Below are 11,733 nucleotides of genomic sequence, written 5' to 3'. Positions count from 1 at the left end.
TCCTCCTCCTCCTTCTCCTCCTCCTCCTCCTCCTTCTCCTCCTCCCCCCTCCTTCTCCTCCTCCTCCTCCTTCTCCTCCTCCCCCTCCTGCTCCTCCTCTCCTCTTCCACCTCCACCTCCCAAATCCCTCCCCCTACTAGCACTGATGATGTTACCTAGCTGAATGATGAAATGTCTGCAAGGAAACCACCAAGCTCAGAGACCCCCAGGGACCCTCCCCCAGTTCAACTCTGAGCTCCTATTAGAGGACGGGGATGATCACCTTCCAGCTCTACCTGCTGTGGTCCCAAGTTCAAATCCGCTTCCCTTTGGATTGGGAGAGGGTGCCAATGTGCTGCCACCATATTGGGCAGAGTTTTGTAGGGAGGACTTGGCAAAGGGAGGAGTGGACTGTAAACTGCCTTAGCCAATCACAGAATGGTGTCTTTCTTTGCCCAGAGGGGGGGACCGGAAGTAGCCCTCTCCAGGGTCTGCTCAGGTGCCTCAAAGAGATCACCTACCCAAGCACTGCCAGTACCTGCCCCTCCTCGGCCAGGAAGAGGCCCAGAGAATCCGGGCACACCCAGGAGGAAGAGGAGGAGGAGGAGGAAGAGGAGGAGGAGGAGGAAGAAGAAGCAGCTCATTGCAAGAAGAAATCCTGGCAAAGTGAGTCTTGGAGGCTGCATCTCCAGTGAGATACGGTTGCACACCTGGCTGGGGGATTCTGGGAGTTGGAGTCCACCCCTCTTAAAGCATCCTGGCTGGAGGATTCTGGGAGTTGGAGTCCACCCCTCTTAAAGCATCCTGGCTGGGGGATTCTGGGAGTGAGAGTCCATCCCTCTTAAAGCATCCTGGCTGGGGGATTCTGGGAGTTGGAGTCCATCCCTCTTAAAGCATCCTGGCTGGGGGATTCTGGGAGTGGAAGTCCTCCCCTCTTAAAGCATCCTGGCTGGGGATTCTGGAGTTGGAGTCCATCCCTCTTAAAGCATTCTGGCTGGGGGATTCTGGGGGTGGGAGTCCTCCCCTCTTAAAGCATTCTGGATGGGGGATTCTGGGAGTGGAAGTCCTCCCCTCTTAAAGCATCCTGGCTGGGGATTCTGGGAGTGGAAGTCCTCCCCTCTTAAAGCATCCTGGCTGGGGGATTCTGGGAATGGAAGTCCTCCCCTCTTAAAGCATCCTGGCTGAGGGATTCTGGGAGTTGGAGTCCTCCCCTCTTAAAGCATCCTGGCTGGGGGATTCTGGGAATGGAAGTCCTCCCCTCTTAAAGCATCCTGGCTGAGGGATTCTGGGAGTTGGAGTCCTCCCCTCTTAAAGCATTCTGGATGGGGGATTCTGGGAGTTGGAGTCCACCCCTCTTAAAACATCCTGGCTGGGGGATTCTGGGAGTTGGAGTCCATCCCTCTTAAAGCATCCTGGCTGGGGGATTCTGGGAGTTGGAGTCCACCCCTCTTAAAACATCCTGGCTGGGGGATTCCGGGAGTTGGAGTTCATCCCTCTTAAAGCATCCTGGCTGGGGGATTCTGGGAGTTGGAGTCCACCCCTCTTAAAGCATCCTGGCTGGGGGATTCTGGGATTTGGAGTCCATCCCTCTTAAAGCATGCTGGCTGGGGGATTCTGGGAGTTGGAGTCCATCCCTCTTAAAGCATGCTGGCTGGGGGATTCTGGGAGTTGGAGTCCATCCCTCTTAAAGCATGCTGGCTGGGGGATTCTGGGGATTGGAGTCTGTTAAGTTCAAGGCGAAGAATGGAGGTGAGGCCAGAGTGATTTATAACATCTCTTTATTCAACATACTGCCTGTAAGGCAACTAAACTCCCGGCTGACACCGCCTCCTTTTATAGGAAACTGATCAGGCAAGCAACCAATCAGGACAGAGTATTTTCCTGCTCCAACAGGGCGCCAGAATGAGGACTTTAGCTGGAAACTATACACTATATACAATACATAACACCCCTCCCTACCAAGAAGGAGCATTATGGTGATCAAAATAGCAATTTAACCGATGGAGTCTTTTCGGTAGGCAGAGCAGCAATGTGTCGGTCCCAACCTACGAGGTCTTGCTGTCTCAAGACCAGTAGACCAGGAGCCTTGACTAGGCAGAGGGGCTGACGCTCCTTTTGAGGTGAGCTTGCGGCAGTAGGAAGGCTCGGCCACTGGTGCTTCTAACACCAGAGGAACCAAATCACCAGGCATCTGTGACTCGCCAACATCCTTTGTAGGTACTGTTGTTTGTGGTGACGCTGAGCTGCGTGTCCTTAGCCGGGGTTGTCTCTGGCAGAGTCCATTCTGGCTGGCGGCAGATGGAGGTTCCAAGGTGGCGATGCAATTGGTCGATTGTGGTGGCATCACAACCTGCCATCTTCTAGCACCACCCTGGAGGAATGTGTCCCAGTAACATCCACTACCCAGGCAGGAATCCAGGAAGGGCCCCCAGCGTAGTTGTGGGCGTAGACACGGTTGCCCGGTGGGAATGACCAGAAATGGCTGTCGAGTCTATAGGGACCCCCGAGGAGTAGTCCGGGTGCAGCCGGTTCAAGTCGGTCTGCAGGCGGTGACCTATTAAGAGTTCAGCCGGACTTCTGTTGGTGGTGGAGCTTGGTGTGACGTGCTGGACCAGGAGTACTCGGCTATCCATGTTTGCCAGTCCCCCGGGCCCATCCTTGTCTGTGCTTCCTTTGCTGATCGGACCATCCACTTAGCCTTCCCATAGCTAGCAAGATGGAATGGTGCAACCAGTGCATGACGAATACTGTGACCCACCAGGAATAGCTTGAACTGGCTTGATTTGAGCTGTGGTCTGAAACGAGGACATCTGACAATCCGTGGGTCACAAGTAGCCTTTTAAGGGCCTTGATCATGGTGTCCGAGGTGGTCGATGTCATGAGTACTACCTCAAGCCATTTTAAGTAGGCATCCACAGCCACCATAAAGGTCTGTCCATGGGAAGGCCCCGCAAAGTCAATATGCACCCTTGACCAAGGTGTCTTGGGTGCTTCCCACTCATGTGCTGTAGTGGATGTGTGGGGGGTGGCCTTGACTATTGACAAGGCTGACGATGCGGCCCAATGAGCGATGGCCTTGTCTAAGTTGGGTTACCAGACATAGCCTTCATTCGCACGATGCTTGGGTGGCCTATAACGAAGAGCATCCGAAACTGGCCATAGCAGCCTCTGGGGTACCACCACATGACTCCCCCAGAGTAGGCAGCCTCATTGAGCAGACAGCTCATGTTGCCAGGTGTGGAAGGGAAGGAACTCTGTGCTGACTGGCCCTTTGGCCACCCCCTCCACACCCAGTGGAGCACTTGGGTGATGACATGGTCCTTAGTGGAGTGTGCAGCTATCTCTGACACCATAACGGGGCCAGATGACAGGTCTTCAGTTAATAAAACAGAGGAAGCTGGAGCCAGATCCTCCACAACATTGAGGAACGGACACCAGCTGAGGGTGTCAGCATGGCTAAGTGTCTTACCTGGATAATGCAGGAGGCAGTAGTTGTATGCAGCTACGAACACAATCCAGTGCAGCATTTGGGGGGACAAAACTTGTGGTGTTTTGGGGTCCCCGGCAAGCAGGCCCAGTAGCGGCTTGTGATCAGTCACAAGGTCAAATGGTTTGCCATAGAGGTATTCATGGAAACGCTTGACTCCTGCGACCGCAGCCAAAGCTTCCTTGTCTAGCTGGCTGTAGTTTTGTTCAGCTGATGACAAAGTCCATGAAAAAAAAAGCAATTGGGGCCTCTCTTCCATTAGCGAATCGGTGGCTTGAAACGGCGCCGACGCCGAATGGAGAAGTGTCGCAGGTGAGGACCAAGGGGAGATTCTCATTGTACTGCACCAGGACGCTGTTTGAAGATATTAGCTTCTTGACAGCAGAGAAGGAAGCAGCTTCTTTTCGGGACCAAGACATCTTGTCAAGCAAGCAATGAAAAGGCTCAGCTGCAGATGTTGTGTGGCAAAAGGATGCTGTAGAAATTTAGGAGTCCAAAAATGTCTGGAGTTCAAGCTTGTCATTGGGTGTGGCAACTTCCTGGATGGCTTGCACCTTTGCCCGTGTAGGGTGTAACCCAGAAGCATTGATAAGGTAGCCAAGGAACTCTACCTTTGGAATAGTGATCTTGCACTTTTCTTTTTTAACTTTGAGGCCAACTTCCTGAAAATAGGTGAGTACCGCTCATAGACGGTCAAGGAGTTTACCATTGTTGGCCGCTGACATAAAGACATCATTGAAATAGGGGACTTCCCCTGGGAAGCCTTGCAAGAGATGCTCCATCAGGCTTTGGAAAAGTTCTGGTGCCATGCTCACTCCAAATTGCAGCCGGCAACATCTAAAAGCTCCTCGATGTCTTACAATTGTCTGAGCCTTAGCTATGGCATTGTCAAATGGTAGCTGTTGATAGGCTTGGCAAGGTCCAGTTTAGTGAAGACCTTACCCTCACCCAGAGAGTGCCAGAAATGTTAGGCCACAGGGACAGGGAATGCATTTTGCTGTACCACTTTATTTAATGTACATTTATAGTCTGCGCAGATGCGGACAGAACCATCCAGTTTCACAAGGGTCACAATTGGAGCCTCCCATTTTACGTGGTCGACAGGTTCCAGGATTCCTTGGCTGATGAGCTTGTCGAGTTGCTCATCAATCTTTGAGCGCAAGGCAAACGATACTCTTTGCAGCTTCATCTGGATCGGAGCAACTTGGGGGTCAAGGTTCAGTGAGATGGGTGTGCCTGTACATCTGCCCAGGTTTCCGTCAAAGACATCTGCAAAATATAGGCCTCAATATCAGAGTCACTGATGGAGTTGATGCCAGTGATTCCCAGACCCAAGGAGGAGAACTAGTCCAGTTCTAGGAGACCTAGGTAGGGAGTCGTCCACTACGAGTAGTCGCAGTGGGCCTGAGAAGATACTCTAAAGGTGCCAGTTCTGAACAGGAATGCTGTTCCCCTGATAGTCTCGGGGATGAATATGGTGGAAGTCCAATTATCTTTTTGAGATTTTTTGGCACCAATCTCTTTAGTGTACTCCAAGAGACAATGGTCCTTGAAGATCCCATGTCCACCTCCATGCAGCAAGGGGACACCTCAGTCAGGACAGTGACATGGACCTTATTGCAATAGTAGAGGTTGGCGTGACCAATGACTGCTTCTGCCTCTGCCTTGCAGATGCCTCTTGAGATCATGAAGCAGTCCTCTCCGTCACACTGTTGTCTTTTCTGCATTAGAGCCAAGGTGGCGCAGTGGTTAAATGCAGCACTGCAGGCTACTGCTAGATCAGCAGGTCAGCGGTTCAAATCTCACCGGCTCAGGGTTGACTCAGCCTTCCATCCTTCCGAGGTGGGTAAAATGAGGATCCAGATTGTTGGGGGCAATATGCTGACTCTCTGTAAACTGCTTAGAGAGGCCTGAAAGGCCTATGAAGCGGTATATAAGTCTACTGCTATTGCTATTGCTATTCTTTTGTGGCAAGTTTCTGGGCTCGCAAAAGTAGCTGTTGGTTGGTTTGCACAACAGACTCTAGCCAAATATCCTTTCATTTCACATCTTTGACAGATGGCATTCTTGAACTTACGTGCCGTTTGTGGGTGCCGCTACAACCAACACATGCTGGTTGCCTTTTCTGTGGATTTGAGATGATAGACATCATCGTCTGCATCTGCTGATTCACCATGGTTAGCATCTTCTTGGAGCACAATGACTGTTTTCCGTGATGCTGGTGGGCTGTTTGATTTTTGAATCTCACCCATTGACTGATCGGACATCGCGGATGCTTGTGCCTTGTCGAGCGCCATCTGCAGGGGAGGTTCTGTTTTTGCAAGGAGGCGCTGTTGTATCTTGATGTCTCTCACACCATAGACCACTCTGTCCAAGAGAGCATCATCTAAGTCCTTGAACTCACAATACAGGGCTGACTGTCGAAGGGCGGCAGCGTATTTGTTGATGGATTTACCTTCAGCCTGATTCCGAGGATAGAAGAATCATCATCATTCCGATGATGATTCCAACGTCCGATTCATGAAGGTTTGGGCGCATAGTGAGTCCATAGCTTGCTCTGCACCACATCCCACGGCGCAGATTGAATGGCTAGTGGAGCGAGGAGAGCCCTGGACATCTCAAAGATCTCTGGGCTGCAGAAGTTTAGGAAAAGTGCCCTTTTCCTGTTGTCCGTGATCTCAGAAAAATCATTGGCTTTGAGGAAGCCATCAAAACGAGCAAAGTAGGGGTCCCATGTCTCAGAGTCTGGCTTGTATGGAGCAAAAGGCAGTAGTGCAGCTATTTTGCAAGTGATCGGTGTGGACTGAGGAATTTATGGTCAATGAAGTGGCAGCCACTGTGGATCAGCTCCAGTGATTTCTCTCTGAGTGGATCAGCTCACAGTGATCAGCTCTTTGCAGGCTCAGCTTCCATTCGATCCCATCCTCGTCACCAATGTTAAGTTCTAGGCGAAGAATGGAGGTGAGGCCAGAGTGATTCCTAACAGCTCTTTATTCAATATACTGCCTGTGAGGCAGCTGAACTCCCTGGCTGACACTGCTCCTTTTATAGGAAACTGATCCGCCAAACAACCAATCAGGACAGAGTATTTTCCCGCTCCAACAGGGGACCAAAATGAGGACTTCAACTGACAACTACACACTATATACAATACATAACAGAGTCCACCCCCTTAAAGCATACCAGCTGGGGGATTCTGGGAGTTGAAGTCCACCTCTCTTAAAACATGGGGAATTCTGGGAGTTGAAGTTCACCCCTCTTAAAGCATACCGGCTGGGGGATTCTGGGAGTTGAAGTCCAGTCCAGTTCAGTTCAGTTTATTGTATTTGTATGCTGCCCTTTTCCCCCGAAGGGGGACTCAGGGCGGCTCACAACTCGAACCGGGGAAGGGGGGGGATACAGACAAAAAATTTAAAAAAACAAACATAACAATATACAATTTAAAACTCACAACAGTCATACCATTCGAGATGGGGGCAACAGCTCTTTAGCCCCAGGCCTGTTGGAACAGCCAGGTTTTGAGGGCTTTGCGGAAGGCCTGGAGGGTGGTGAGGGTTCGAATCTCCACGGGGAGTTCGTTCCAGAGGGTTGGAGCAGCCACAGAGAAGGCTCTCCTCCAGGTAGTCGCCAGTCGACACAGGCCGGCGGATGGAATTCGGAGGAGGCCTAATCTGTGGGATCTAATCGGTCTAGTGGAGGTAATTGGCAGCAGGCGGTCTCTCAAGTACCCAAGTCCATCCCTCTTAAAACACGGGGGAGTCTGGGAGTTGAAGTCCACCCCTGTTAAATCCCACCATCTAACTAGACTGAGTTTCTTGGTTTCTCTATAGGTGCTGTCCCCTCCAGCTCTCCCATCTCTGACATGGAAACACAGGAGACCCAAGTGAAGAGCCACTCCTGTTCTCCGAACACCAGGACCTCTGCACATACGCAGAACGACCCTCCCAGGTGGAGTCCCTTGGTTTCATTTCGAATGGGTGCCAGAAGAGCCTCTGCGACAGGTGAGGAGGGTAGAGACTGAATAAAAACTAGGAAGCGTAGAGGGGGGGGTTTGGAGTCCCTGGCAAAGCTGAATCCCTGCCACCTGCCTGGGAGAAGTGGGGAGGGTGGGTGGGTGGGAAATTGGGAGAGAAATGGCATTTTGCACTTGTAAGATTGCCTCTTTTGGGGGGAGAAACAGAGGTTCAGGATGGGAACCCCTGGATTGTCAGGTGAGACTTCTGGGCCACTAATATGGTGGGCTGAGAGGGACGTCCAGTTGGGGGATTCCAGCTCAAATCTTGACTCCAAAACTGAAACTGCAAGAGGGACCTTGGAGTCCTAGTGGACGATCCCTTAAACATGAGCCAGCTATGTGCAGCGGCAGCCGAAAAAGCTAACACAATCCTTGGTTGAATAAACAGAGGCATAGAATCAAAATCAGGTGAAGTGTTAGCACCGCTTTATAAATCCTTAGTAAGGCCACACCTGGAATAACTGCATCCAGTTTTGGTCCCCACATTACAAAAAAGAGGTTGAGATTTTGGAAAAAAAAGTGCAGAGAAGAGCAACTGAGATGATTAAAGGCCTGGAGACCAAAACATAGGAAGAATTGTTGCAGGATTTGGGTTTGGCTAATCTAGAGAAGAGAAGGAGTAGGGGAGACAGGAGAGCAGCATCCCAGTGTTTGAGGGCTGCCCCAAAGAAGAGGGCTCCACCTATTCTTCAAGGTACCAGGAGGTAGGACAAGAAACAATGGATGGAAACTAATCCGGGAGAGGAGCAACCTGGAATTAAGAGGAAACTTCTTAAAAGTGAGAACAATTAACCAATGGAGCTGCTTGACGACAGATGTTCTGGGTGCCCCATCAGTTTTTAAAGAAAAGACTGGACAGCCGCTTGTCTGAACTGGCATAAGGTCTCTTGCTTGAGGAGGGGGTTGGACTAGAAGACCTCAAAGGTCCCTCCCAACTTTGTGATTCGGTAAGGGCTTCCTGCTTGAGCAGGGGGTTGGACTAGATGACCTTCGAGGCCCCTTCCATCCCTGTTTTAAGGGTCTCCTACTTGAGCAGGGGGTTGGGCTAGAAGACCTCCGAGGTCTCTTCCAACTCTATTGCAATTGATTGATTGATTGATTGATTGATTGATGAAGTCTCACTAGAGAGAAGGGGAGGGTCTCACACTGATTCTCTTAGCAATAGCAATAGCAGCTAGACTTATATACCGCTTCATAGGGCTTTCAGCCCTCTCTAAGCGGTTTATAGAGTCAGCATATTGCCCCCACAGTCTGGGTCCTCATTTCACCCACCTCGGAAGGTTGGAAGGCTGAGTCAACCTTGAGCTGGTGAGATTTGAACCGCTGAACTGCAGATAGCAGTCAGCTGAAGTGGCCTACAGTACTGCACCCTAACCACTGCGCCACCTCGGCTCTTCCCTTTCCTTTCGCAGCCAGAGACAAGGGAATCCTCCCGGCTCCAAATCCAGGAACAGAGGCAAAGAAGAGGCAACCTGAAGCGGCCCGACTCTGCCACTGCACCCAGGGGGCTGAGTCGGGGGTCACGCAGCCCCTCCTCTCCAAACAGCTGGGCCGCCTGGCCACTGACGTGAGTAGCCTCTGCCGGGACCTGTCCGGTCTTCAGAGCCACGTCTGGCGGCTGGAGCAGGAGGCGCGGGGCTGGGCGCTGGAGCTGGCTGCGCTACACCTGGAGAACCGGCGCCTGGCGAAGTATACACGGCGCCTGGAGAGCCGTTGCCGGGTTCTGGAGACCCGCTCCCGACGTCTCAACCTACGCCTCTTGGGTTTGCCCGAGGGAATCGAAGGAAGCGATGCAGTGTCTTTCCTCCGACGGACCCTGCCGGAGGTGTTGGGCTGGCCGCCGGGAGTGCCAGTGTTGGAGATCGAGAGCGCCCGGAGAGTCTGTGGCCAGGATTCAACCGCCAAGCCACGACCACTGCTGTTCCGCCTGCTACGCTTGGCCGACAAAGCTGCTGTGCTCGAGGCGGCTCGCGCCCGACCGCTGCGCTTTGCCGAGGCGCAACTTGCGATCCTACCTGACCTTGGTGCCCCACGGAGGAGACCCCCACCTGGCCCATTCCGGAGAAACCGTTGGGTGGTTGACCTGCTTTTTGGAGGGCAGCCCCCTTCCCCATGGGGTTTGGGTAGGGGTCCAATGTGGCAGGAGCCCCCTGCCTCTTGTGCTCCCCTGGCAGCCAAACCCCCTTCGGGGATGCCTGGGTCTCAGAAGCAACACAATCCATGAGGCACTGCCAAGGGAGGGTCCCAAAAAGTGACTTTCCTCTCTCCCACTGGGCAGGGGTGGGTGGGCTAAGTCAGGGGTCTGCAACCTTAAACACTCAAAAAGCCATTTGGACCCATTTCCCACAGAAAAAAAAAACCACTGGGAGCTCCGAAACGTGGGTGGGCATGGCCAACTCTATGTCACTCACTCCCACCCAGTCACATGATCCCTAGCCACGCCTACCCAGTCACAAAATCATTCTCTCTGTGTCTCTCTGCCCCTATCCTCTCTCCCCCTTCTCTCTGTATCTCTTTCCCCCTCTCCCCTCTTTCTGTATCTCTCTGTATCTCTCTCTGTGTCTCTCTCCCCGCCTTCTCTCCACCTCTCTCTGTATCTCTCTCCCCCTCTCTCCCCCCTTTCTGTATCTCTATATCTCTCTCTATGTCTCTCTCACCTCCTCTCTCCCCCTTTCTCTGTATCTTTCCCCCTCTCCCCTCTTTCTGTATCTCTTTGTATCTCTGTGTCTCTCTCCCTGCCTTCTCTCCACCTCTCTGTATCTCTCTCTCACCCTCTCTCCTCCCCTCTTTCTGTATCTCTCTGTATCTCTCTCTATGTCTCTCCCCCTCCTCTCTCCCCCTCTCTGTATCTCTCCCCCTCTCCCCCTCTCTCCTCCCCCTTTCTGTATCTCTCTGTCTCTCTCTCACCTCCTCTCTCCCCCTCTCTGTATCTCTCTCCCTCCCCTTTCTGTATCTCTCTGTATCTCTATCTGTGTCTCTCTTTCTGCCTTCTCTCCACCTCTCTCTGTATCTCTCTCCCCCTCTCTCCCCCCTTTCTGTATCTCTGTATTTCAGTCTGTGTCGCTCTCACCTCCTCTCTCCCCCTCTCTCTATATCTTTCTCCCTCCCCTTTCTGTATCTCTCTGTATCTCTGTCTGTGTCTCTCTCCCTGCCTTCTCTCCACCTCTCTCTGTATCTCTCTCACCTTCTCTCCTCTCCTCTTTCTGTATCTCTCTGTATCTCTCTCTGTGTCTCTCTCCCCTCCTCTCTCCCCTCTCTGTATCTCTCCCCCCTCTCCCCCTCTCTCCTCCCCCTTTCTGTATCTCTCTCTGTCTCTCTCTCACCTCCTCTCTCCCCCTCTCTGTATCTCTCTCCCTCCCCTTTCTGTATCTCTCTGTATCTCTGTCTGTGTCTCTCTCCCTGCCTTCTCTCCACCTCTCTCTGTATCTCTCTCCCCATCTCTCCTCCCCTCTTTCTGTATCTCTCTGTATCTCTCTCTGTATCTCTCTCTGTGTCTCTCTCCCCTTCTCTCTCCCCCTCTCTGTATCTCTCCCCTCCTCTCTCCCCCTCTCTGTATCTCTCTCCCTCTCTCTCCCCCTCTCTCCTCCCCCTTTTCTGTATCTCTCTGTATCTCTCTCTGGGTCTCTCTCACCTCCTCTCTCCCCCTCTCTGTATCTCTCTCCCCCTCTCCCCTCCCCTTTTTCTGTATCTCTCTGTATCTCTCTCTGTGTCTCCCTCACTTCCTCCCCCTCTCTCCCCCTCTCTCCCCCTCTCTCTATATCTCTCTCCTCTCCCCTCCCTCTTTCTGTATTTCTCTGTATCTCTCTGTGTCTCTCTCCCACTCTCTCTCTTCTTTCTATTTCTCTCCCCCCCTCTCTCCTCCCCTCTTTCTGTATCTCTTTGTATTTCTCTCTGTATCTCTCTCTGTGTCTCTCTCCCCCTCTCTGTATCTCTCCCCCTCCTCTCTCCCACTCTCTGTATCTCTCTCCCCCTCTCTCTCCCTCTCTCCTCCCCCTTTTCTGTATCTCTCTGTATCTCTCTCTGTGTCCCTCTCACCTCCTCTCTCCCCTCTCTGTATCTCTCTCCCCCTCTCCCCTCCCCTTTTTCTGTATCTCTCTCTGTGTCTCCCTCACCTCCTCCCCCTCTCTCCCCCTCTCTCTATATCTCTCTCTCCTCTCCCCTCCCCTCTTTCTGTATTTCTCTGTATCTCTCTGTGTCTCTTCCCTCTCTCTCTCTTCTTTCTATTTCTCTCTCCCCCTCTCCTCCCCTCTTT

General features: G+C 52.3%; 1 protein-coding gene across 1 annotated transcript in view; it reads left to right on the top strand.

Annotated features, from left to right (window-relative positions):
* LOC106543914 (uncharacterized) overlaps positions 1 to 10,095 on the top strand; it is a gene marked incomplete in the record, with an annotated part of 54,149 nt that extends 44,054 nt beyond the window's left edge. Inside the window, 3 exon segments of the mRNA XM_087712222.1 lie at positions 439 to 645; positions 7,297 to 7,467; positions 8,894 to 10,095. Of these exon segments, the coding sequence (XP_087568348.1) occupies positions 439 to 645; positions 7,297 to 7,467; positions 8,894 to 9,705 (1,190 nt within the window).
* Positions 10,096 to 11,733: the final 1,638 nt, after the last annotated feature.

This window comes from Thamnophis sirtalis, unplaced genomic scaffold (assembly GCF_051295495.1).
Source record: "Thamnophis sirtalis isolate CommonGarterSnake01/CBP01778 unplaced genomic scaffold, rThaSir2_p1.2 scaffold_4, whole genome shotgun sequence".
NCBI lineage: Eukaryota > Metazoa > Chordata > Lepidosauria > Squamata > Natricidae > Thamnophis > Thamnophis sirtalis.
The sequence above is the reverse complement of the archived record's forward strand: the minus strand, read 5'-3'. Positions and strand labels throughout refer to the sequence as shown.